Source organism: Scyliorhinus canicula, chromosome 9 (assembly GCF_902713615.1).
Source record: "Scyliorhinus canicula chromosome 9, sScyCan1.1, whole genome shotgun sequence".
NCBI classification, from domain to species: Eukaryota; Metazoa; Chordata; class Chondrichthyes; order Carcharhiniformes; family Scyliorhinidae; genus Scyliorhinus; species Scyliorhinus canicula.
Window position 1 is genome coordinate 2,460,796 of NC_052154.1, and position 27,848 is coordinate 2,488,643.

The following is a 27,848-nucleotide window of genomic DNA, read 5'->3' on the forward strand; positions in this document are numbered from 1 at the left end:
CATAAATGCAAGTTGTTGTTGTTCAGGTGCCAGGTTCTACTCGAGGGTCAGGGGTCGAAGGTTAGGCGCCCGCTGAGGAGACTAGTGCTACGTCTGGGATGTTCCCCATCACCACCCGACTATCCGATCACTCCTCAGCCAGCAGGCCTCACGTTCCCTCTGAGGGGCTCTGTAACCTCCCCCCTCACCCCCTGACAGACACACCAACAACATACTTCCTGAAACATGGCAGTTTTATTGCAGGAAGATAAAAAGGAATTTACAGCAATCATCGTTATTACAAAGAGAATATTTGCTTCATTTGTCACACCTGGAGCACATTGATTTGTCTTCTCCCTGAGCTGAGTGAAGCCGCCCTGCCTGACACACTGTGTCCTCCTCGACGCCAGGTCTCCAATGTCAGTGGGCACCTGATCCAGAGAGTCCTCTCCCTGGATCCTCACATACTGCAGCCTCTCCCTGTGTCCCCCCTCCCTGGGGGCCCCTCTCTTGGACAGTCAGGCACAAGCTCAGGTTTTACTTTATGGATCGTGTTGTTACTGGGTCGACAGTCACAGGCAGTGATAATCAGTGTCCAAAATACTAGGCGGAGGGGTGAGTGAGTGCGAGGCCTGGGTCACAGCCTGCCCATGGCAGCAACTAGGAAGCAAAAGTGGCAAACAGGCTGTACCCAACAGACCCAATCAGGAGAGAGCTGGAGTCTGTCTGCCGACTTAACCCAGACCAAAGCCACTCACCCACATTCAATCAGCCAGTCTTTGTTCATTAGAGTTTGCTTGGATAAATGTTGATGTGTCGGTATATGTGTACATGTGTACACATATGTGTATGTGCCTGTGTGTGCACAATTGCACGTGTGTGGTATGTCTGCACTTGTACGCACATCTGTGTATACGTGTACATGTTTGTGTGTACGTGTGCATCTGTGTCTAGACACCTGTGTGTACGTGTGCATCTGTGTGTAGACACCTCTGTGTGCATGTGTTTGTGTGTACGTGTGCATCTGTGTGTAGACACCTGTGTGTGTACTCGTGTGCATTGTTGATAAATCCAGCCTCCAATTCAACTGAAATTTCACCCGCTTCCTCCACCGGAGACGGGCTCCCATTGAGTTCTGTTGAGCAAACAGACAGTGGGAATTTCAGATTTTCGCATCATTATTTGCGTAGAATTTGCAAGCACAAAGTTTGATTGGGGTTTGATCATGGAGTTGCTCAGAAAGAGGGCGGAAAGCAGTATTCAGGCCTCCTGGCCTGAAAGTTGACCAAACTGCTTGGTGGGTCCGGAAGCTTCCGCCATAAAGGCCTCAATCTCCTCGACGGTACGAGGGACGCAGGTGAGCAGCTCCATCCCACTGGCAGTCACTGCAATATCATCCTCGATACGCACCTGTGGAGAGAGCAGGCAGCTCAGTGAGGAACACAAACAGGCTTCACCTCAATCCCATGTACACACATCGCAAAGGAGCTCAGAGACTGAATACAAACTCTTCAACCAATATGTGCAGAGAAAGATCCCATAAATTAAATAAAAGTCCACCTAAGCTATTTGAGGTGTTAGTGGAGGAATAAAATATTCCCTACTGCCCCAGATCTTCCAACAGTGTCTCCAGCAACAAAACAGGGCCTTAGTTTAACAGACAGCTGCTCAGGCAGGGCAGCACTCCCTCTCAACTGCCCCAGCAAGGGGAGGATTGGTGAGGAGAGAAGGGTCTGAGGGGAAGGGGAGATGGCTACTTGTACCCTTGATCCTACATATCCAAATCTGTCATTGTTGTAAGGGTCCTTCCTGTTTGTTCATGTTTATTTCCTGTCTAGTACCTTGTTTTCTCCTTTCTTTCATTTTTGCGTTTTAATCCATGGACGATTTATGGACATGTGTCTTTAACACAGCCTGCCATTTCAATTCGAGCAGAAACCGATGGCCTGTGCCTTTAATTCAAACAACAACAGATTGAATTCACCTGAGGAAGGAGCTGTGCTCCGAAAGCTCGTGTTTGAAACAAACATGTTGGACTTTAACCTGGTGTTGTAAGACTTCTTACTGTGCTCACCCCAGTCCAACGCCGGTATCTCCATATCATTTAATTGAAACAGCAGGATCCAGAAGGCTGTGCTGTTTTAGGCTGGCCATTGGAGATTGGCTGGGCTCAGTGCTGACTCAGTTTGATTGACATGGATGGTGGCCAATGAATTGGCCCAAAAGGCAGTGCTCTGCCCTGATACAGGCGGTGATTGGATCTGAAATGATGCAGAGGCCTGAGGAGCTTTCAGTTTCGTTTTGGCAGCTTAGAGAGAAGACCCACTCTCTCATTTTTTCCAGAAAGACGGTGGGCGGGATTTTCCAACCCCCTGGGGGTCGGAGAATCGCTCCCGCCGTGTCCCGAATTCTCCGCCCCCCGAGATTCGACAGGGACGGGAATCGCGCTGCGCCGGTCGGCGGGGGTGGGGGCGCGGGGCGATCTGACCCCAGGGCCTGGCCCGCGATCGGGGCCCACCGATCGGCAGGCGGGCCTGTGCCGCGGGGGCACCTTTTTCTTCCGCCTTCGCCATGGTCTTCACCATGGCGGAGGCGGAAGAGACCCCCTCCCCTGTGCAGGTATGATGTCAGCAGCCGCGCCTTCTGCACCTTTGGGGAGGCCCGACGCCGGAGTGGTTCACGCCACTCCAACACGCCGGGAACCCCCGCCCCGCTGGGTAGGGGAGAATCCCGGCCTGTGATTCTGACCTGGCAGAAAGACTGGGTGAATCGATTTACAGGAGAACCATTACAGGCTGTGCGGGAAAGGTTCAGAATCTGATAACTCTCTCCAGAAATATCCAGCTAATTCTCACCAAAAGGCCAGAGTGAGAACCAACTCTCGCTGCAGAAATTCTTTCTCCAGGAAAGGCAGAGATCTGGCAGCAAAGTTTGATTAGAGGCAAGGGGCCACTCCAGGTGAAGCTGAGAGTAATATTGCTAAACTGCAAGTAAGATCATTGCAGACTGTAAACCAAAGACTTTAATCCACAAGCTCACTGTGAAGAATGCATGCAGGATGGAGAATCCTGACACTTATCTATTGACATTCACCCGTACTATATTCACCCCTCCCCTCCAACTTCTATGTTTGTGTTGTGTGCAGGAAGAGTGGGACAGTTAAAGTGGGTATCAGGTTAGCTTGTTATTCAGTTACATTTGGGGTATACTTTATTGTTATCCTTGTTATAAATAAACAGTAATTGTGTTTTGACTTACAGACCTAGTGACTGTAATTATTGGGCAGCCAAGGGCCAAAGAGTTCGGGAATTTGTACAATTATTGGTTAATTCACTTGTGTTGTAACTCCTGGGAACGTGAGGCTGGAATTCGTACAATCCCATAGAATCCCTACTGTGCAGAAGGAAGCCATTCGACCCACCTAGTCTGCACCAACCCTTGGGAAGAGCAACCTACCCAGGTCCAATCCCCTGCACTGTCCCAGTAACACCTTTGGACACTAAGGGCAATTTAGCATGGCCAATCCACCTAACCTACACATCTTTGGACTGTGGGAGGAAACCGGAGCACCCGGAGGAAACCCACGCAGACACGGGGAGAAAGTGCAAACTCGACACGGATAGTGACCCGGAGCCGGGATCGAACTTAGGTCCTCGGCACCCTGAGGCAGCAGTGCTAACCACTGCAATTGACCTTGTAACATAATTTGGGGGCTCATCAGGTATCTTAGGAACGGTAAACAGCAAAGTTTAGGTTAGTGTAAATTAAAAGAGACAGTTTGTTGTGGTATAGCAGAATGGCTCTCGAAAGTGCAAGAGTTTTCTTCAGGTGGATGACTTATCTCTGGGTTCTTTAAAAGAGACTCGAAAAGGAAAGCTAGTTGAATCGGTCGGTGCAGGAGAAATAGAGGTTAGAGTTAAGAAGATGGAATTGACTGAAGCGATTGTTCAACTTTTGAATTTGAAAGAGATGCTAGGAACATAGGAGAGCCCAGAAAGTGGTGTGGCATCATAGAATATAGAACATTACAGCGCAGTACAGGCCCTTCGGCCCTCGATATTGCGCCGACCTGTGCAACCCCTCTAAAGCCCATCTACACTATTCCCTTATCGTCCATATGCCTATCCAATGACCATTTAAATGCCCTTAATGTTGGCGAGTCCACTACTGTTGCAGGCAGGGCATTCCACGCCCTTACTATTCTCTGAGTAAAGAACCTACCTCTGACATCTGTCCTATATCTATCTCCCCTCAATTTAAAGCTACGTCCCCTCGTGCTGGACATCACCATCCGAGGGAAAAGGCTCTCACTGTCCACCCTATCTAATCCCCTGATCATCTTGTATGCCTCAATTAAGTCACCTCTTAACCTTCTTCTCTCTAACAAAAACAGCCTCAAGTCCTTCAGCCTTTCCTTGTAAGATCTTCCCTCCTTACCAGGCAACATCCTTGTAAATCTCCTCTGTACCCTTTCCAATGTTTCCACATCCTTCCTATAATGCGGTGACCAGAACTGCACACAGTACTCCAGGGATTCTCAGGAATATTTCCTGGTGGGGATGCTGAGATGGGGAGGGTCCGTCTGCAGGTGGAGTATGAAAGGGAATTAAAAGGAAAAGAATTGGAGCTGAGGCAAAAAGAGAAAGAAATGGAGATGGATATGAGGAAGTTGCAATTCGAGAAAGACCTTCAGCTTAAGGCAACTAGAAATGAGCATGAAGCTGCCCAAAAGCAGAGGGAAGCTTAATCCTAGAATGGAACCCAGTGGCGATATGCCTAAATTTCGACAGGTTCTCCCAAACTTCGATAAGAAAGAGGTAGAAACCTTTCTTAGGGTTTTTGAGAAAATAGCAACTTAAATGGAGTTGGCAAGAAAGAAGTGGACGTTACCCATGCCTGACGGGGTGGGCACAGGAAGTTATCCATGCCTGACGGGGTAGGCACAGGAGGTTACCCATGCCTGACGGGGTGGGCACAGGAAGTTACCCATGCCTGACGGGGTGGGCACAGGAAGTTATCCATGCCTGACGGGGTGGGCACAGCAAGTTACCCATGCCTGATGGGGTGGGCACAGGAAGTTACCCATGCCTGATGGGGCGGGCACAGGAAGTTACCCATGCCTGATGGGGTGGGCACAGGAAGTTACCCATGCCTGACGGGGTGGGCACAGGAAGTTACCCATGCCTAACGGGGTGGGCACAGGAAGTTACCCATGCCTGATGGGGCGGGCACAGGAAGTTACCCATGCCTGATGGGGCGGGCACAGGAAGTTACCCATGCCTGATGGGGCGGGCACAGGAAGTTACCCATGCCTGATGGGGTGGGCACAGGAAGTTACCCATGCCTAACGGGGTGGGCACAGGAAGTTACCCATGCCTGACGGGGTGGGCACAGGAAGTTACCCATGCCTAACGGGGTGGGCACAGGAAGTTACCCATGCCTGATGGGGCGGGCACAGGAAGTTACCCATGCCTGATGGGGCGGGCACAGGAAGTTACCCATGCCTGATGGGGTGGGCACAGGAAGTTACCCATGCCTGACGGGGTGGGCACAGGAAGTTACCCATGCCTGATGGGGCGGGCACAGGAAGTTACCCATGCCTGATGGGGCGGGCACAGGAAGTTACCCATGCCTGACGGGGCGGGTACAGGAAGTTACCCATGCCTGACGGGGTGGGCACAGGAAGTTTATGCTTCTAAGTCTAAGAATTATGACGAGGTAAAAAAGGCTATTCTGGGTCGATATGAATTGATTCCCAAAGCAGGTTGGCAAAATGTTCAGACTTTAAGGAGCAGCTGGGACAGACTTGCAGAATTTGAAAGGTTTAGGCAGAACAATTTTGATAGGCGGGTACGAGTATTTGGAGTTGCAACTACCAATGAGACTCTGAGAGAGGACATTGCCTGAGATTAATCAAGAATTCCCTACTTACTGTCACACACACACACACACAATTTACAGTGCAGAAGGAGGCCATTCGGCCCATCGAGTCTGCACCGGCTCTTGGAAAGAGCACCCTACCCAAGGTCAATACCTCCACCCTATCCCCATAACCCAGTAACCCCACCCAACACTAAGGGCAATTTTGGACACTAAGGGCAATTTATCATGGCCAATCCACCTAACCTGCACATCTTTGGACTGTGGGAGGAAACCGGAGCACCCGGAGGAAACCCACGCATACACAGGGAGGATGTGCAGACTCCGCACAGACAGTGACCCAAGCCGGAATCGAACCTGGGACCCTGGAGCTGTGAAGCATTTGTGCTATCCACAATGCTACCGTGCTGCCCATAACACCATACCGTGTCAGACCCCATGTTGAAGACCAGAGGGTGAAGGCTACTGGGAAAGCTGCAATTATGGATGACTACAATGAGCTGACCCATAAATTTAAACCTATGTTCAATCAGCCCTATAATTTTGAAAAGGATAGGAAGCGGGAGAGCTGGGGCCAGAGGGCACCCAGGGTGGTGGGGGGTCACCTATACAACCAGTGGCACTAGGTTCTGTCTTGTTATGCTCTTGGTGTAGCATAAGCTGCTTCCTTGATGTTCACTCTGACAATGGAAGGTTCAGACGTGGAGATAACTTCAACACGTTTATCAAACTATTTACAATTCTCCTACTCGGATTCGCCGAAGATCACAAAAGATCAGCCATGATCTAATTGAATGGCGGAGCAGGCTCGAGGGGCCAGATGGCCTACTCCTGCTCCTAGTTCTTATGTTCTTATATTTCAGGATAATCCTTGTTATAAATAAACAATAAACGTGTTTACATTTACAGACCTGGTGACTGTGATTACTGGGCAGCCAAGGACCAAAGAGTTTGGGTATTTTTATCACAATTATTGGTCACTTATGTTGTGACTCTGGGACCCGGGGATGGAAGTGGCCGTGCACTCGCCCAGGGTGTGGTAAACAAATCAGAATGTTGGGAGGCATTTGACAACCTGAAAACTGTGTTAACCACCGCACCAGTTTTGCCAAATTTGGCCAAGCAATTTAAGGTGCAATTGATGCGGTCGTTGGTGCTGTACTGTTGCAGGAAGGCGATGAAACATAGAAAATAGGAGCAGGAGGAGGCCATTCAGCCCTTCACAGTTCCGTCTTTCATCATGATCATGGCTGATCATCAAATACAATAGCCTAATCCCACCTTCCTCCATATCCATTGATCCCTTACCCTGAGTGCAACATCTAACTGCTTCTTGAAAACATGCAATGTTTTAGTCTCAACTACTTCCTGTGGTAATGAATTCCACAGGCTCACCACTTCGCTGGGTGAAAGGCCTTTTGGTCATTTTTCTTATAAACTAAATATTCATAAAAATAAATATTTGACTGTTGAGAAGGAGACAGTTTGGTATTAACGTTACATTAATGTTGCTGACAATTCACTGGAGACAATTGTGTATTCAGAATATAATGTATTAAAGTTTTTGGAAAAGTTTAAGGATTGAAATGTAAGACTGTTTAGATGGAGTTTATTGCTCCAATCATTTAGCTTAAAAATTAAACATTTAGCAGGAAGAGAAAATGTGATTGCAGATGCTTTATCACGACTTTGCAATGTGACAAGACTGGGATGTTCCAAGGAGGAAAAGAAAGGCTGAAACGGACTATACTCATGTTTAAATATGAGATTTTTATAGAGCATTAGTTGTGTGCAGTAATGAGAAATGTTTAGAGTTAAAAGGTTTTGGTAAATGAAGCCATCTGTTTGTATTGCTGGTTCATTATTTTAAGGAGGGAGGTGTGATGAATGTAGGAGTCTCAAATATGGTGCAGTCGGCGTTAAACACCTGGGTTAATGTGTGTGTGACTGCTGCAGTAGTATTTTTTAAATTCTTGGTTTGAAAGACAGCTCGATCCGGAGGTGCAATTAAAGCATCATAAAAATTTGGGCGAATGGATTTTTATTTACAGTAAGAGGGTTACCTGCAGCGTAGTTAATTAGAGACATTGGCTTCAGCTTAGCAAGATGATGTAGTTAATAGGAGGAGCCAGGGGCTGACGCAGTCAGGTGTTGAGGCTTTCAGAGTTTTTGTTTTTGGCTGGAAGGGAAGCTGAGAAGGTTTCTAAGGAAATGTAGCCAGAGATTCTGAATTATTCTGACAGGGTGTCAGGTCTCTTTCCTTAAAGCAGTCTTGAAATATCTCTCTTTCAAAGTCGAGTGTCCTAGACCTCTCTTCACACCAAGCATTGCTGAGTGCTAACTGTATTTAAAAGTGGATTGGGATTGGAGATGGTTTTGCTGTTTGAGTGGGAATAAAGATAGCAGTTAAGGGTTATTGTGTCACTGTATTAGCATTGGTCTAAGGGGTAATTATAAACTACTTTCTGCTGTGATGTTAAAGATATTTTAATTCTGTGTTAGTAATAAAGTTTGTTTTAATTTACCATATCCCTATTTTGGGTGAAATCACACCTGGAGCGAGGTATCCTTTCCTCAGTCTTACAAAATTAAAATAAAATATTGGGGTTTCTGTCCTGTATCCCCGTCACTGTTGGGGTCTGGTCGGGGATTGTAATAAAATCACTCTGAAGGTTTACCTGCAGGAATGCTGGATTAAACTTTGATCCAGAAGATGGCAGGACAAGAAGGTTAATAATAAAGCAAACACCACCCATGACTACAGATTTCTAGTATCCACAATATTTTGTTTTTCTTACAGGACCCATCGTTTTGTTAATATGGGCGCAGAGGACGTGGACACAGAGGGCCTGAGTGGGGAGATATTTCAGAGGATTGTAGCAGACTCGATGGGCCAAATGGCCTCCTGAACTGTGGGAATTCTATGGTTCTATAGTTAGAGTAAACCTTTCTAAATGACTGTTAATCCCAGCTCATAAGTGCACAAGGTATAGGAACAGAATTGTGCCATTCGGCCCATCGAGTCTGTTCCATCATTCTATTCTACCCACAATGCTACAGACCAAGAGCTGGATTACTCAGCCAGAGCATCTCCTCCCTAGAACACATGGCCAAGGAGTGGGAGTCGGCAATTTAGCCTCCTGAGCCTATCACCCTCAATGTGATCTGGCTGGAGGACTGTGTCAGATTCTGGGCTGCAGGGAGAGAGGTTTAGGATGTCAAGGCCTTTGAGAGGGTGTCGAGGTGATTTCCCAGAACGCTAATGAGGGTGAGGAAGTTCAGTCCATGCGGAGGGACTGGAGAAACGAGGATTAATCTCCTCAGCGCGGAGAAGGTGAAGGAGATATTAATCAAGGTATTCAAAATCACAAAGCCCCTGATAAAATCAAATACTTTAACACGATCAACAGCCAGGGGGACACAGATTTAAGGGGATTTCCACGAGTATGAACATCAGAAACACATTTAGAGAGGGAGTAGTTGTGACCTGGGGTTCTCGGGCTGAAAGAGCAATGGAAGCAAAGTCCACAAGGGGCTGGTTTCTCCGCAGCCCTGCGCTGAAATCGTGTTTGGCACGGGGGAGGAGAATCAACTTTCACGGTGAAATTGGGCTCCACGCCGGTTCTCCAGGATCCCAGAATCGGCATGTTCACGGAGTACTCGGCGCGGCTGGGTCCCATTGCCAGAGGTCCGGCCAGCAATCCTCCGCTCCCGACCAGCCGCATTCCCGACGGTCATATCCACCGACTGCCGTTCGGGAAGCTTGCGTGGCGGCTACGGACTCAGTCTGCGGCCACCCTGGTGGGGGGACAGGGGGATCGGGCACTGGGGGGGGGGGCGGGGGGATCGGGCACTGGGGGGGGGGTGCAGGGGGATCGGGCACTGGGGGGGGGGGGGCAGGGGGATCGGGCACTGGGGGGGGGGGGCTGGGGGATCGGGCACTGGGGGGGGGGGGGGGCAGGGGGATCGGGCACTGGGGGGGGGGGCAGGGGGATCGGGCACTGGGGGGGGGGCGGGGGGATCGGGCACTGGGGGGGGGGTGCCATATGTGCGGCCGGGGTTCAGATCGGACCGGTCGGATCTTCAGGCGTGGGGCCGATCGGCGGGGCCTACATTTACCGGCTGCCTCCGCGCGGTCCCAGTCCACCATGGCGCTCGTGCAGCCATGCTGGAGGCTGCCACCGAGGACATGCGCCGACTCCAAACCGGAAGTGCGGAGCCCGTATCAGCAGCTAAAGCTGTGTGAATTACTCTGGTTCCCTGCTCGCACCCTGCAGTGAGTGAATTGTTTATCTTTTTTGGAGGAAACTTGGGAGTGAAACGCCAACGTTTTTACGCCAGCGTGGGGAAATCAAGCCCAATACGTTTCACAAGAAAATCAGATCAATATGAGCAGGGGAGTGGGCTGAATTGCAAGAACCATTCAAGCAGGAATAATGAAGAGAGTGAAGAACGTGTAGGATTCTGTCAGGTCGAAGCTCACTGCTCTGGTCCCTTGGGGGTTCAGAGGCCAGGCCAGCCAGGAAGGGGTTAACTCCGCTGTTCCCCCCCCTCAGAGACTGACACAATTTGCTGCTGTGAGCAATTGTGCCAATCAGGTCCAAATTAATCTGTGATTTATTACACACCCCAAACTTCACCAACATTAAAAAAAACCCACTGACACTGATTTTACATTGTCCTATCTTATCACCACCTCTCAAACCAATCACAAAGCATTCAATAAACCTCCTATCAGATTAAGCGCAAATCCAACAGGCAGTAAATTGGAGGTTACTCCCACGCGATTGCCGCAGTAATTATTCCCTGACCTCGCACTACAGTCTGAGTAAAAATAGCCTGCCATACCTCACCCCACTCACCTGCTCAGGGCCAACAAATTAGAACATGTCCTTGAGACACAGAATCGCTCCACACCCTCCAACTGTTATACAACACTGATTAAAAAGGGTGATGTCATCAAACACTCCCAGGACAGGTACAGCACGGGGTTAGATACAGAGTAAAGCTCCCTCTACACTGTCCCCATCAAACACTCCCAGGACAGGTACAGCACGGGGTCAGATACAGAGCAAAGCTCCCTCTACACTGTCCCATCAAACACTCCCAGGACAGGTACAGCACGGGGTTAGATACAGAGTAAAGCTCCCTCTACACTGTCCCCATCAAACACTCCCAGGACAGGTACAGCACGGGGTTAGATACAGAGTAAAGCTCCCTCTACATTGCCCCACTGTTTTCACTGAATGAAAGATGAAGAGGGAATGTCAGACGGACGTCGCTCTGTAGTATAGCGCAGGTACAATGGGATAAATATTGCTGTCACGTTCTGTGGAACCATCCCGTTGCAAACATTAATGAGTACTCACGCCACCAAATCCTCGGAATCGAGCAAGGACGTTTTTATTGATGAAACAAGCCTGGGCTGGGTCTGCAAGGGCCTGATCCAAGACACTGTTGATGAAGTAGATTCCAGGCTCAATGGTCAGAACCATTCCCTGTATCAGGTTCCGGGTGGTCCGAAGGCTGCGGAGACCTGGCTCATCAATACGCTCCACACCCTGGAATACAGCATTGAACAGTCACCAACTCAGCACACACAAAGCAGCAGAACACTGCTCCAGCTGGTTATAAACCCATGCCGCCCTGTTACCCCCCCCGCTACCCATTCCCCCCCCCGCTACCCATTACCCCCCCCCGCTGCCCATTACACCCACTGCTGGCCTTTTACACCCCCCCCCCCCCGCTACCCATTACCCCCCCCCGCTACCCATTACCCCCCCCCCCCCCCCCCGCTGCCCATTACACCCACTGCTGGCCTGTTACACCCCCCCCCCCCCCGCTACCCATTACCCCCCCCCCGCTGGCCTGTTACACCCCCCCCCCGCTACCCATTACCCCCCCCCCCCCCCCCCGCTGGCCTGTTACACCCCCCCCCGCTACCCATTCCCCCCCCCCGCTACCCATTACCCCCCCCGCTACCCCTTACACCCCCCACTGCCCCTTACACCCCCCCACTGCCCATCCCCCCACTGCCCCTTACACCCCCCCACTGCCCCTTAAACCCCCCACTGCCCCTCTCCCCCCACTGCCCCCTCCCCCCCCACTGCCCCATACACCCCCCCACTGCCCCTCCCCCCCACTGCCCCTTACACCCCCCACTGCCCCTCCCCCCCACTGCCCCTCCCACCGCCCCTCCCCCCACTGCCCCTTACACCCCCCCACTGCCCCTTACACCCCCCACTGCCCCTTACACCCCCCCACTGCCCCTTACACCCCCCACTGCCCCTTACACCCCCCCCACTGCCCCTCCCCCCCACTGCCCCTCCCCCCCGCTACCCATTACCCCCCCGCTGCCCCTCCCACCCCACTGCCCCTCTCCCCCCACTGCCCCTCTCCCCCCACTGCCCCTCTCCCCCCACTGCCCCTTCCACCCCCCCCGCTACCCATTACTCCCCCGCTGCCCCTCCCCCCCACTGCAACTCCACCCTCACTGCCCCTCCCCCCACTGCCCCCCCACTGCCCCTCCCCCCCCACTGCCCCTCTCTCCACTGCCCCTTACACCCCCCACGGTCCCTCCCCCCCACTGCCCCTCCCTCCACTGCCCCTTACACCCCCCACGGTCCCTCCCCCCCACTGCCCCTTACACCCCCCACTGCCCCTTACACCCCCCCCACTGCCCCTCCCCCCACTGCCCCTTACACCCCCCACTGCCCCTTACACCCCCCCCACTGCCCCTTACACCCCCCACTGCCCCTTACACCCCCCCCACTGCCCCTTACACCCCCCACTGCCCCTCCCCCCCACTGCCCCTTACCCCCCCCCACTGCCCCTTACACCCCCCACTGCCCCTTACACCCCCCCACCACTGCCCCTTACACCCCCCACTGCCCCTCTCCCCCCACTGCCCCTTACACCCCCCCACCACTGCCCCTTACACCCCCCACTGCCCCTTACACCCCCCCACTGCCCCTTACACCCCCCACTGCCCCTTACACCCCCCCCCACTGCCCCTTACACCCCCCCACTGCCCCTTACACCCCCCACTGCCCCTCCCCCCACTTCCCCTTACACCCCCCACTGCCCCTCCCCCCCACTGCCCCTTACACCCACTCACTGCCCCTTACACCCCCCACTGTCCCTCCCCCCCACTGACCCTCCCCCCCACTGCCCCTTACACCCCCCCACTGCCCCTCTCCCCCCACTGCCCCTCCCCCCCCACTGCCCCTCCTCCCCCACTGCCCCTTACACCCCCCCACTGCCCCTTACACCCCCCCACTGCCCCTCTCCCCCCACCCCCGCGCACCATCCCCATACACATTCCTGCCGCCCTGTTGCATCTCCGACGATGCGGCTACTCCTACAACTGCCACGCAAAGCGCCGCTGCTCCGTTCCATCCCCGGCCACCCCATTACAATGCCAACTTCTCCATGTTACATTTCCTGACACCCCATGACACCATTTCCCCATTACACTCCCCATTGCCTCATTACACTCCCCATTGCCTCATTACACTCCCCATTCCTTCATTACACTCCCCATCGCCTCATTACACTCCCCATCGCCTCATTACACTCCCCATCGCCTCATTACACTCCCCATTCCCTCATTACACTCCCCATTCCCTCATTACACTCCCCATCGCCTCATTACACTCCCCATTCCCTCATTACACTCCCCATTCCCTCATTACACTCCCCATTCCCTCATTACACTCCCCATTCCCTCATTACACTCCCTATCGCCTCATTACACTCCCCATCGCCTCATTACACTCCCCATTCCCTCATTACACTCCCCATCGCCTCATTACACTCCCCACCGCCTCATTACACTCCCCATTCCCCCATTACACTCCCCATCGTCTCATTACACTCCCCATCGCCTCATTACACTCCCCATCGCCTCATTACACTCCCCATTACCCTGTAATACTCTCCATTTCCACATTACACTTCCTGTCGCCCCGTAACACCCTGCCATTGTCCTGTTACATTCCCCACCGCTCCGTTACTATCCCTGCCATCCAGTTACACTCCCTACTGCTGTTTTACACCCCCCATTACACCTCTTTCCACCTGGTTACACCCTCCATCGCCTGTTAACCCTCATCTCCCCGTTACACTCCTTGTCGCTCCGTTACACTCCCCCATTGCCCTGTTACACTCCCCGCCGCCCTGTTACACTCCCCGCCGCCCTGTTACACTCCCCGCCGCCCTGTTACACTCCCCGCCGCCCTGTTACACTCCCCGCCGCCCTGTTACACTCCCCGCCGCCCTGTTACACTCCCCGCCGCCCTGTTACACTCCCCGCCGCCCTGTTACACTCCCCGCCGCCCTGTTACACTCCCCGCCGCCCTGTTACACCCCCGCCGCCCTGTTACACACCCGCCGCCCTGTTACACCCCCGCCGCCCTGTTACACCCACGCCGCCCTGTTACACACCCGCCGCCCTGTTACACCCCCGCCGCCCTGTTACACTCCTTGTCGCTCCGTTACACTCCCCCATTGCCCTGTTACACCCCCGCCGCCCTGTTACACCCCCCCCACTGCTTCATTAAAGTCCACCGTTGCCCACGGCCCGCTGCCCAATTGCAGTTTGAAGGTGACGGTGAGTGCTAATCCAGCCCTTAATGGATTGCTGTAAAAACTAAACTTATGGCTGAAGATTTCCAGAAATGTACAAATACATTTATCCCAATGAAACAACTCTAGTGTGTCACACTGGAAAATCGCCCATTATAAAATTGAAACTGCCAAATGAATCTTATTTATATAATTTACGAATTTGGCAATTAATCCGCTGGAACTAAACTTTAAAACTGAATTCCAAAGCTGTTGATTATCAGTGATTTATGAATTACTGATACACTGATTGCTCCATTCACGTGGGATCATGGAGACTGCCTGTGATTTACTGGGAGGAAATAGAGGAACAGAGCGAGAGAAGAAAGGAGAAGAGGGGGAAAGGGGAGAGAGGGAAGGAGGAGAGAGAGATGAGAGATGGAGAGAAAGGGAGGGAAGGAGAGGGAAAGAAAGGGAGGGGGAAGAGAAAGGGAGGGGGAGAGAGAGGGGCAGCACAGGTGGCGCAGTGGGTTAGCACTGCGGCCTCACGGCGCCGAGGTCCCAGGTTCGATCCCGGCCCTGGGTCACTGTCTGTGTGGAGTTTGCACATTCTCCCCGTGTCTGCGTGGGTTTCACCCCCACAACCCAAAGATGTGCAGGATAGGTGGATTGGTCACACTAAATTGCCCCTTAACTGGAAAAGGTGAATTGGGTACTCTAAATTTTTTTTAAAAAGGGAGGGAGTGGATAAAAGAGAGGGAGGGAAGGAAGAGAGGGTGCAGGAGAGGGGGAGGAGAGCGAGAAAGAAGATTGCATGGGGACTATCAGCCTGGGATCCTTCTCTGCCTGAATAGCACCTGAATGCGGCTGAGGTGTGATGCACACGATAGACAAATAGTCCGTCAGCTCTGGCCGATCTGGTTCACACTCTGGTTGAACACTCAGCAGAAGGGAACCAGTTTTCTAGGCAGAGTCAGCATCTTCCTGAGAGATGGGAATGCAAAGGGAGTGAGATGGGAATGCAAAGGGAGTGAGATGGGAATGCAAAGGGAGTGAGATGGGAATGCAAAGGGAGTGAGATGGGAATGCAAAGGGAGTGAGATGGGAATGCAAAGGGAGTGAGATGGGAATGCAAAGGGAGTGAGATGGGAATGCAAAGGGAGTGAGATGGGAATGCAAAGGGAGTGAGATGGGTTTATCTGCAAACTGAGCCTATGACAGACAGAGAGTTAAAGCTGGATTCGATCCTCATTGCGTGTGATTGAAGGGAATGGACACTGACCTCTGGGTATCCGCCAACATCATGGACGTCACATCCAAGCAGATGACCCAGACCATGGGGCATGAATATTGCTCCTAAATAGACTTTCATCATGTCCGCCACATTGCCTTGCAGAATGCCAATCCTTGTCAACTCTTCCAGCTGCACTCTCTCAGCGAGGCGATGCATGTCAGGCCAGCTGACCCCTTGTTAAAACACAAACAGGGAGACACGTCAGGAATTCAAACAAAAATGCACAAAAATAAATCTACTGCTGAGGCTGCAAGTGACAAAACCTTTACAGACCCGGTTCTGCCCTCACACCCCACACCCTCCAATTCCACTCCCCACACCGCCTCCAACTCCCCTCACCTCCTCCAACTCCCCTCTCCCCCTCCAACTCCCCTCTCCCCCTCCAATTCCACTCCCCACACCGCCTCCAACTTCCCTCACCGCCTCCAACTCCCCTCACCTCCTCCAACTCCCCTCTCCCCCTTCAATTCCACTCCCTCACTCCTCCTACCCTCCAATTCCACTCCCCACACCGCCTCCAACTCCCCACACCGCCTCCAACTCCCCTCACCTCCTCCAACTCCCCTCACCTCCTCCAACTCCCCTCACCGCCTCCAACTCCCCACACCGCCTCCAACTCCCCACACCGCCTCCAACTCCCCACACCGCCTCCAACTCCCCACACCGCCTCCAACTCCCCACACCGCCTCCAACTTCCCTCACCTCCTCCAACTCCCCTCTCCCCCTTCAATTCCACTCCCTCACTCCTCCTACCCTCCAATTGCACTCACTCACTCCTCCTACCCTCCAGCACTCCCTCACTCCTCCTACCCTCCAATTCCACACCCTCAATCCTCCTACCCTCCAATTCCACTCACTCCTCTTACCCTCCAGCACTCCCTCACTCCTCCTACCCTCCAATTCCACTCCCTCACTCCTCCTACCCTCCAATTCCACTCCCCACACCGCCTCCAACTTCCCTCACCACCTCCAACTCCCCTCTCCCCCTTCAATTCCACTCCCTCACTCCTCCTACCCTCCAATTGCACTCACTCACTCCTCCTACCCTCCAGCACTTCCTCACTCCTCCTACCCTCCAATTCCACTCCCCCACTCCTCCTACCCTCCAATTGTACTCACTCACTCCTCCTACCCTCCAATTCCACTTCCTCACTCCTCCTACCCTCCAATTCCACTCCCTCACTCCTCCTACCCTCCAATTCCACTCCCTCAATCCTCCTACCCTCCAATTCCACTCCCTCAATCCTCCTACCCTCCAATTCCACTCCCTCAATCCTCCTACCCTCCAATTCCACTCCCTCAATCCTCCTACCCTCCAATTCCACTCCCTCACTCCTCCTACCCTCCGATTCCACTCCCTCACTCCTCCTACCCTCCAAATCCACTCCCTCGCTCCTCCTACCCTCCAATTCCACTCCCTCAATCCTCCTACCCTCCAATTCCACTCCCTCACTCCTCCTACCCTCCAATTCCACTCCCTCACTCCTCCTACCCTCCAAATCCACTCCCTCACTCCTCCTACCCTCCAATTCCACTCCCTCAATCCTCCTACCCTCCAATTCCACTCCCTCACTCCTCCTACCCTCCAATTCCACTCCCTCACTCCTCCTACCCTCCAATTCCACTTCCTCACTCCTCCTACCCTCCAATTCCACTCCCTCACTCCTCCTACCCTCCAATTCCACTCCCTCACTCCTCCTACCCTCCAATTCCACTCCCTCACTCCTCCTACCCTCCAATTCCACTCCCTCACTCCTCCAACCCTCCAAATCCACTCCCCTCTCACCTTCCTGTTATAACCCGAGTTTTACAGGGTCGGGATGATAACCCCATGGATCCTGCAGAATAGCAGCTCCCCGATGAAGGGGTGACGAACCCTGAACTTGGCTTTGTATAAATGGACGGCCAGTAGGGAGCTGCTGGAACTGTATATAATTGTAATTATAAAATAAATAACTGTTGTTTGGACCGACTGGGTGTGGACTCTTTGTTACCCTTACTAAACTGGCAACAAAATTTGCTTTCATTCTGCTTCTTTTCGGATTGTTGGACGTGTTTGATGCGGGACGAGAAGATTGGAATCTGTATGCACAGAAGATGCGGTAATAATAATAATCTTTATTATTGTCACAAGTAGGCTTACGCGAAGCCTATGGGCGGGCATTCGTTGAGGGGGGTGTGGGAACCAGAGCAGTAGGTCAGCAGGTGGGAGGGGGAACGAGAGGCTAAAGCCAGTAAGATTGAGGTGAAGAGCAGGAAGGGAGATGCTGCTGAACGCAGCGGGACTGGGGTCATGGTATCAATATGAGAAGTATAACAGGTAAGGCAGATGAATTTAGAGCTTGGATTAGTACTTGGAACTATGATGTTGTTGCCATTACAGAGACCTGGTTGAGGGAAGGACAGGATTGGCAGCTAAACGTTCCAGGATTTAGATGTTTCAGGCGGGATAGTGGGGGATGTAAAAGGGGTGGCGGAGTTGCGCTACTGGTTAGGGAGAATATCACAGCTGTACTGCGGGAGGACACCTCAGAGGGCAGCGAGGCTATATGGGTAGAGATCAGGAATAAGAAGGGTGCAGTCACAATGTTGGGGGTTTACTACAGGCCTCCCAACAGCCAGCGGGAGATAGAGGAGCAGATATGTCGGCAGATTTTGGAAAGGAGTAAAAACAACAGGATTATCGTGGTGGGTGATTTTAACTTCCCCAATATTGACTGAGACTCACTGAGTGCTAGGGGCTTAGACAGGGCAGAGTTTGTCAGGAGCATCCAGGAGGGCTTCTTGAAACAATATGTAGATAGCCCAACTCAGGAAGGGGCTGGACTGGACCTGATATTGGGGAATGAGCCCGGCCAGGTGATCGAAGTTTCAGTCGGGGAGCAGTTCAGGAACAGTGACCATAATTCAGTAAGTTTTAGGGTACTGATGGATAAGGATAAGAGTGGTCCTCAGGTGTAGTCCTCAGGTGAAGGTGATGGATAAGGATAAGTGTAGTCCTCAGGTGAAGGTGCTAAATTGGGGGAAGGCTAATTACAACAATATTGGCAGGAACTGAAGAATTTAGATTGGGGATTGGGGGTGGGGGGTGGGAGCTGTTTGAGGGTGAATCAACATCTGATATGTAGGGGCTTTCAGTTGATTAGAATTCATGACCTGCAGATTCTTGTGAAAAGAAGGATAAGTATGGCAAGTTTCGGGAACCTTGGATAACGAGAGATATTGTGAGCCTAGTCCAAAAGGAAAAGGAAGCGTTTGTAAGGTCTAGAAGGCTCAGAACAGACAAAGCCCGTGAGGAATAAGAAGAAAGTAGGAAGGAACTTAAACAAGGCGTGAGGAGGGCTAAAAGGGGTCATAAAGCCCTTGGCAACAGGATCAAGGAGAATCCCAAGGCATTTTATATGTATATAAAGAGCAAGAGGGTAGCTAGGGAAAGGGTTGGCCCACTCAAGGACAGGAGGGAAACTATGTGTTGGGCATCTTAAAAAATATTAAGGTAGATAAGTCCCCAGGGCCTGATGGGATCTACCCCAGAATACTGAGAGAGGCAAGGGAGGAAATTGTTGGGGCCTTGACAGAAATCTCTGTATCCTACATTGGCTGAAGGTGAGGTCACATGGACGGGAGAGTAGCCAATGTTGTTCCTTTGTTTATGAAGGGCAAGAATGATAATCCAGGAAATTATAGGCCGGTGAGCCTTACATCAGTGGTAAGGAAATTATTGGAAAAGATTCTTAGAGACAGGATTTACTCCCATTTGGAAACAAATGGACGTATTAGCGAGAGGCAGCATGGTTTTGTGAAGGGGAGGTCGTGCCTCACTAACTTGATTAAGTATTTGAGGAAGTGACGAAGATGATTGATGAGGGTAGGGCAGTGGATGTTGTCTACATGGACTTCAGTAAGGCCTTTGACAAGGTGCCTCATGGCAGACTATTACAGATGGTGAAGTTGCACAGGGTCAGAGGTCAGCTGGCAAGATGGATACAGCACTGGCATGTCATAGAAGACAGAGGGAAGCGTGGATGAGCAATGGGGGTTTGAAGAAAATTGCCAGCGGTACAGGGCACATCTACTCCACATGGACAACCCGCAGACTAGGCCTCCAACCAATCTCGAGGAGAGGGAGTGCCTGATATCAAGGTCGAGGTTGGCAGTATGTATGATGCTAGGACACAGAACAGCAATGTATGGACACTGTAAATATTTAGTTACATGGAGTTCTATCTGCAGAATAATCCTGAGACAGCAGTGCTAATGCGACACAACATGAAAAACTGATAAATAATACACACACGCAGCATTCTCCGCTCTTCCACTCAGCAGGAAAATATTTCATTCAGAATATCCAAAATCCACACTGATACACCACTACAGCACTGAGGGAGTGCTGCACTGTCAGAGGGTCAGTACTGAGGGAGTGCCGCACTGTCAGAGGGTCAGTACTGAGGGAGTGCTGCACTGTCAGAGGGTCAGTACTGAGGGAGTGCTGCACTGTCAGAGGGTCAGTACTGAGGGAGTGCCGCACTGTCAGAGGGTCAGTACTGAGGGAGTGCCGCACTGTCAGAGGGTCAGTACTGAGGGAGTGCTGCACTGTCAGAGGGTCAGTACTGAGGGAGTGCTACACTGTCAGAGGGTCAGTACTGAGGGAGTGCTGCACTGTCAGAGGGTCAGTACTGAGGGAGTGCCGCACTGTCAGAGGGTCAGTACTGAGTGAGTGCTGCACTGTCAGAGGGTCAGTACTGAGGGAGTGCTGCACTGTCAGAGGGTCAGTACTGAGGGAGTGCTGCACTGTCAGAGGGTCAGTACTGAGGGAGTGCTGAACTGTCAGAGGGTCAGTACTGAGGGAGTGCTGCACTGTCAGAGGGTCAGTACTGAGGGAGGGCTGCACTATCAGAGGGTCAGTACTGAGGGAGTGCTGCACTGTCAGAGGGTCAGTACTGAGGGAGTGCTGCACTGTCAGAGGGTCAGTACTGAGGGAGTGCTGCACTGTCAGAGGGTCAGTACTGAGGGAGTGCTGCACTGTCAGAGGGTCAGTACTGAGGGAGGGCTGCACTATCAGAGGGTCAGTACTGAGGGAGTGCTGCACTGTCAGAGGGTCAGTACTGAGGGAGCTGCACTGTCAGAGGGTCAGTACTGAGGGAGTGCCGCACTGTCAGAGGGTCAGTACTGAGGGAGTGCTGCACTGTCAGAGGGTCAGTACTGAGGGAGTGCTGCACTGTCAGAGGGTCAGCACTGAGGGAGTGCTGCACTGTCAGTGGGTCAGTACTGAGGGAGTGCTACACTGTCAGAGGGTCAGTACTGAGGGAGTGCCGCACTGTCAGAGGGTCAGTACTGAGGGAGTGCCGCACTGTCAGAGGGTCAGTACTGAGGGAGTGCTGCACTGTCAGAGGGTCAGTACTGAGGGAGTGCCGCACTGTCAGAGGGTCAGTACTGAGGGAGTGCCGCACTGTCAGAGGGTCAGTACTGAGGGAGTGCTGCACTGTCAGAGGGTCAGTACTGAGGGAGTGCCGCACTGTCAGAGGGTCAGTACTGAGGGAGTGCTGCACTGTCAGAGGGTCAGCACTGAGGGAGTGCTGCACTGTCAGAGGGTCAGTACTGAGGGAGTGCCGCACTGTCAGAGGGTCAGTACTGAGGGAGAGCTGCACTGTCAGAGGGTCAGTACTGAGGGAGTGCTGCACTGTCAGAGGGTCAGTACTGAGGGAGTGCTGAACTGTCAGAGGGTCAGTACTGAGGGAGTGCTGCACTGTCAGAGGGTCAGTACTGAGGGAGGGCTGCACTATCAGAGGGTCAGTACTGAGGGAGTGCTGCACTGTCAGAGGGTCAGTACTGAGGGAGTGCTGCACTGTCAGAGGGTCAGTACTGAGGGAGTGCTGAACTGTCAGAGGGTCAGTACTGAGGGAGTGCTGCACTGTCAGAGGGTCAGTACTGAGGGAGGGCTGCACTATCAGAGGGTCAGTACTGAGGGAGTGCTGCACTGTCAGAGGGTCAGTACTGAGGGAGCTGCACTGTCAGAGGGTCAGTACTGAGGGAGTGCCGCACTGTCAGAGGGTCAGTACTGAGGGAGTGCTGCACTGTCAGAGGGTCAGTACTGAGGGAGTGCTGCACTGTCAGAGGGTCAGCACTGAGGGAGTGCTGCACTGTCAGTGGGTCAGTACTGAGGGAGTGCTACACTGTCAGAGGGTCAGTACTGAGGGAGTGCCGCACTGTCAGAGGGTCAGTACTGAGGGAGTGCCGCACTGTCAGAGGGTCAGTACTGAGGGAGTGCTGCACTGTCAGAGGGTCAGTACTGAGGGAGTGCCGCACTGTCAGAGGGTCAGTACTGAGGGAGTGCCGCACTGTCAGAGGGTCAGTACTGAGGGAGTGCTGCACTGTCAGAGGGTCAGTACTGAGGGAGTGCCGCACTGTCAGAGGGTCAGTACTGAGGGAGTGCTGCACTGTCAGAGGGTCAGCACTGAGGGAGTGCTGCACTGTCAGAGGGTCAGTACTGAGGGAGTGCCGCACTGTCAGAGGGTCAGTACTGAGGGAGAGCTGCACTGTCAGAGGGTCAGTACTGAGGGAGTGCTGCACTGTCAGAGGGTCAGTACTGAGGGAGTGCCGCACTGTCAGAGGGTCAGTACTGAGGGAGTGCTGCACTGTCAGAGGGTCAGTACTGAGGGAGTGCTGCACTGTCAGAGGGTCAGTACTGAGGGAGTGCCGCACTGTCAGAGGGTCAGTACTGAGGGAGTGCTGCACTGTCAGAGGGTCAGCACTGAGGGAGTGCTGCACTGTCAGAGGGTCAGTACTGAGGGAGTGCCGCACTGTCAGAGGGTCAGTACTGAGGGAGAGCTGCACTGTCAGAGGGGGGTCAGTACTGAGGGAGAGCTGCACTGTCAGAGGGTCAGTACTGAGGGAGTGCCGCACTGTCAGAGGGTCAGTACTGAGGGAGTGCTGCACTGTCAGAGGGTCAGTACTGAGGGAGCCGCACTGTCAGAGGGTCAGTACTGAGGGAGTGCTGCACTGTCAGAGGGTCAGCACTGAGGGAGTGCTGCACTGTCAGAGGGTCAGTACTGAGGGAGTGCCGCACTGTCAGAGGGTCAGTACTGAGGGAGAGCTGCACTGTCAGAGGGGGGTCAGTACTGAGGGAGAGCTGCACTGTCAGAGGGTCAGTACTGAGGGAGTGCCGCACTGTCAGAGGGTCAGTACTGAGGGAGCGCTGCACTGTCAGAGGGTCAGTACTGAGGGAGTGCCGCACTGTCAGAGGGTCAGTACTGAGGGAGCGCTGCACTGTCAGAGGGTCAGTACTGAGGGAGTGCTGAACTGTCAGAGGGTCAGTACTGAGGGAGTGCCGCACTGTCAGAGCGTCAGTACTGAGGGAGTGCTGAACTGTCGGAGTTGCAATCTTCCAAATGAGTGTTGACCCCTCCTAACCTTTCTGCAAGATCCCGTAGCTCTATCTGAACAAAAAGTGGATTTTTCTTGATGTCCTGACCAATATTTAACAAAACGTCCATCGATTATCTCGTCATTTCCATAGTGACCACACCTGGAAAATTCTTTGTTGCCTGTAACGTGCTTTGGGATCCTGAGGTCGAGACTGGCTCTACATCAACGAAGGTGGTTTGTTCTAATGCGCATGTAAACCGTGTCGTTTTTCTATCATCTGAGTTTCTGGAGCTTGAGCTTGGCCTGCACCTCACATTCTCAGGGTGGGTGTGGGGGCGGGGGAATTAATGCTGAGCTGCCGCTTTGGGGAGAAACGTTAGCCACAATATGGATGATGTTAGCTCACCTCACCCCTGTCAATAAAGTCTCAACACTATTAAACTTGGACTTCTCTACTCGAGGAGACAGAGAATTATATTTGAGGATATCGACATATTTTTAAAGTTCAGTCTCTCTGTCTGAATCGTTTGCAATGACAGTGCCTCAAATCCAGTGGAGAATGATAAGTTGTTGAGTTACACAGTAACCAGCTTTATCGGCCACCGTGCTGACTGGATACATGACCACCTGACCTTGTCCGCAGTTCATTAGTGGCTAATGGTTAAACTGTAACTGGCACATACTCCGACCAAGGGTTATATACATAAAGGTCTTTCTGCAGAGTAAATATCTGTGTGTCTGCCTGTGTGTGCACGTATCTGTACATCTGTGTGTCTGCCTGTGTGGCACGTATCTGTACATCTGTGTGTCTGCCTATGTGTGCACATGTCTGTGCATCTGTGTGTGTGCCTGTCTGCTTCTGTGTGTGTGTTTGCCTGTGTGTGCACGTCTGTGCATCTGTGTGTGCCTGTCTGCTTCTGTGTGTGTGTTTGCCTGTGTGTGCACGTCTGTGCATTTGTGTGTGTCTGTGTGTGCACATGTCTGTGCATGTGTGTGTGTGTCTGTGTGAGCACGTCTATGCATGCGTGTGTGTCTGCCTAGGCCTGTCTGTGTGTCTAGGTATGTATCTATCTGCACGTGTATCTGGGTGTGTCAGTGTGCATGCCTGTGTATGTGTGCGTGTCTATCTGTGCATGTCTGTGTGTCTGAGCGTGTCTATGTGCATGTGTCTATTTGTGCGTGCGTGTCTATCGTATCTGTGTTTCTGTGTGTGGGTCTGTGTGTGCGTGTGTCATCTGTGTATGTATGTCTATCTTGTGTCTGCGTGTATGTCTGTGTGTACATGTCTATCTGTTTGTCTGTGTCTGTCTGTGTATGTGTCTAGCTGTGTATATGCGTCTCTGTATATCTGTGTGATTGTGCATGTGCGTCTATCTGTGTGTGTGCATATCTATCCATGCGTATCTATCTGCATGTGTCTATCTGTGTGTATGTGTCTAGCTGTGTGTGTGTCTATCTGTGTGATTGTGCATGTGTGAGTCTGTGTGTGTCTGTACGTGTCTGTGCGTGTGTGTCTGTTTGTGTCTATCTGTGTGTATGCGTCTATCTGTGTGTGTGTGCATATCTATCTGTGTGTGTCTATCTGTGTCTGTGTCTATCTATGTGTGTATGTGTCTATCTGTGTGATTGTGCATGTGTGTCTATCTGTGTGTGTCTGTGCTTCTCTACCTGTGTGTGTCTACCTGTGGATGTCTATCTGTGTGTGCGCATGTCTATGTGTGTCTGTGTGTGTCCGTCTGTGTGTCTATCTATATGTGTGTTTATCTGTGTGTGCGTGTGTGAGGAGGAGCCAGATGATGGGAAGAGAGAGGGGAGGAGGGCATTGGAGGAGAGGAGGGTAATGGAAGGTGATGGAAGGGAAAAGGGCGATAGAGGGGAGGAGGGAGATGGAGGGGAGGGGAATGATGGAGGGGAGGTGGGAGATGGAAGGGAGGAGGGAGATGGAGGGGAGGAGGGAGATGGAGGGGAGGAGGGAGATGGAGGGGCGGAGATAGATGGAGGGGAGGAGGGAGATGGTGGGGAGGAGGGAGATGGAGGGAAGGGGGGAGATGGAGGGGAGGAGGGAGATGGAGGGGAGGAGGGAGATGGAGGGGAGGAGGAAGATGGAAGGGAGGAGGGAGATGGAGGGGAGGAGGGAGATGGAGGGGAGGAGATAGATGGAGGGGAGGGGAATGATGGAGGGGAGGTGGGAGATGGAGGGGAGGAGGGAGATGGAGGGGAGGAGGGAGATGGAGGGGAGGAGGGAGATGGAGGGGAGGAGGGAGATGGAGGAGAGGAGGGAGATGGAGGGGAGGAGGAGATGGAGGGGAGGAGGGAGATGGAGGGGAGGGGAATGATGGAGGGGAGGAGGGAGATGGAGGGGAGGAGGGAGATGGAGGGGAGGGGAATGATGGAGGGGAGGGGAATGATGGAGGGGAGGAGGAAGATGGAAGGGAGGAGGGGGATGGAGGGGAGGAGGGAGATGGAGGGGAGGGGAATGATGGAGGGGAGGGGAATGATGGAGGGGAGGGGAATGATGGAGGGGAGGAGGAAGATGGAAGGGAGGAGGGAGATGGAGGGGAGGAGGGAGATGGAGGGAAGGGGGGAGATGGCAAGAGAGGGGGAATGTTTCGAATCCGTTATGCGTTGTGTTAGTATAATGTGGGGGACTGATGGGGAATTTGCACGCACACTAAAACCAGCTTTGGAGTTGGTGATACATTTCCAGTCTTTGGTTAACTTCAGTTCGATCCTCCTGTTTGGACTGAACGTTGTATCGCTCCCCCGGCCAAGGTGTATTCTTCCTCTGTTCCTCATCAGTGTCGCAGGAACCGCTAAAAGCAGCCAAGAAAACCACCTTCTTCTCAATTTAACCTCTTGTCTCAGAGCTCGTGTGTCTAATCCAGGGGTGGCATGGGGGAGTCCAGGGGGGCACTATCTGGCAGGCCGGGTCCAGGGGGGCACTATCTGGCAGGTCAGGGTCCAGGGGGGCACTATCTGGCAGGCCGGGTCCAGGGGGGCACTATCTGGCAGGTCAGGGTCCAGGGGGGCACTATCTGGCAGGCCGGGTCCAGGGGGGCACTATCTGGCAGGCCGGGTCCAGGGGGGCACTATCTGGCAGGCCGGGTCCAGAGGGGCACTATCTGGCAGGCCGGGTCCAGGGGGGCACTATCTAGCAGGCGGGGTCCAGGGGGGCACTATCTGGCAGGCCGGGTCCAGGGGAGCACTATCTGGCAGGCGGGGTCCAGGGGGACACTATCTGGCAGGCCGGGCACTATCTGGCAGGCCGGGTCCAGGGGGGCACTATCTGGCAGGCCGGGTCCAGGGGGGGCACTCTCTGGCAGGTCAGGGTCCATGCGCGGCCAGCGCAATGCTGCACGGCCTGACCGCTGCAGGTTGTCGCCATGTGCACGTGCGGCCATGGAACCGGCCATTCTCCGGCCGTTTGTGGCGTGAGAGCCTCCAAATCAGATAGTTTATCATGAGTCGGATCACAGCCAGGGTCTGATCTCTCCACACACACCAGGAACAGGACAGAGAATCGGAACCCAAGCTGGTTTTGCCCCCTCCCTAATCGCACTGCTGCAGTCCCATCATCTCCCTGACCAGATCAGCCAGCGTCAACACAGGCCTGACATTCTCTACCCTGTGGAACAAAGTCCCGCACTGATGCATCAACATCTACTTGCATTTGTCTAGCACCTTTAATGTAGTAACATGTTCCCAGGTGTTTTACAGGAGTGACTATCGAGCCACATCGGCAGAGATGATCAAACACTTGGTCAAGCAGGTGAGATTTTAATCGAGAGGATGAAGGAAACGCCCGTGGTGGACAGGCTCAGGGGGAGAATTGCAGGGCTGACGGGCTGGAGCTGGAGACAGCTGGTGGTCGGCAAGGGCTCGGGTTGAGGAGCTGGAGGAAGTTACACCAGGGAAGTTTGAGACCAATCTTCAATTCAGAGCAATGCACCAATAGGTGGGGGCTTTGCTTTGAAAAGGGGTGCAGAACACTGCCGTGGTCCTCAAACGGGTTAACATCCGGCCCCTCATCCAGAAGGAATTCTTGTAATGTAAACCTTCTGTGTGACTCCTGCAGATATTGGGCCGAGATCGTGCATCCTTTATGCTGACAGCAGCCAGGCAGTCTGATAGTTACAAACCCACATTGACACTGAAATCTTGAGCAGGAGCATTTGGCATTGCCAAATTCCAGAGGAGAGAAAATTCAGCACAGCCAGCAGGAGGCCATTCGGCCCATCGAGCATGCACCAACCCTTGGAAAGAGCACCCTACCTAGGACTACACCCTATCCCCAGGGCCCAGAAACTCCACATAGCCTTTTGGACATCAAGGGAGAATTGTTCATGGCCGATCCACCTAACCTGCACATCTTTGGACTGTGGGAGGAAACCGGAGCACCCGGAGGAAACCCACGCACACACGGGGAGAACGTGCAGACTCCGCACAGACACTCGAGGCCAGAATTGAACCCAGGGCCCCTGATGCGGTGAGGCAGCAGTGCTAACCACTGTGTCTCCATGCCGCACTGACAATGTGAGGCAGTAGTGCTAACCACTGTGCCACCGTGTTGCCCTGGCGCTGTGAGGCAGCAGTGCTAACCACTGTGCCACCGTGTTGCCCTGGCGATATGAGGCAGCAGTGCTAACCACTGTGCCACCGTGTTGCCCTGGCGATGTGAGGCAGCAGTGCTAACCACTGTGCCACCGTGTTGCCCTGGCGATATGAGGCAGCAGTGCTAACCACTGTGCCACCGTGTTGCCCTGGC

General features: G+C 53.0%; 1 protein-coding gene across 3 annotated transcripts in view; it reads right to left on the reverse strand.

Annotated features, from left to right (window-relative positions):
* Nucleotides 1-215: 215 nt before the first annotated feature.
* pepd (peptidase D) overlaps nucleotides 216-27,848 on the reverse strand; it is a 224,675-nt gene continuing 197,042 nt past the window's right edge. For 2 of the 3 annotated variants that reach the window (XM_038806189.1, XM_038806190.1), the window contains exons 13-15: nucleotides 15,707-15,891; nucleotides 11,229-11,420; nucleotides 216-1,389 (exon numbers count right to left, since the gene is read on the reverse strand). In XM_038806189.1, coding sequence (XP_038662117.1) covers nucleotides 1,240-1,389; nucleotides 11,229-11,420; nucleotides 15,707-15,891 — 527 coding nt within the window. In that variant the 3' untranslated portion in view covers nucleotides 216-1,239. The remainder of the gene's footprint in view (nucleotides 1,390-11,228; nucleotides 11,421-15,706; nucleotides 15,892-27,848) is intronic. The other variant, XR_005461732.1, reaches the window with a different exon arrangement.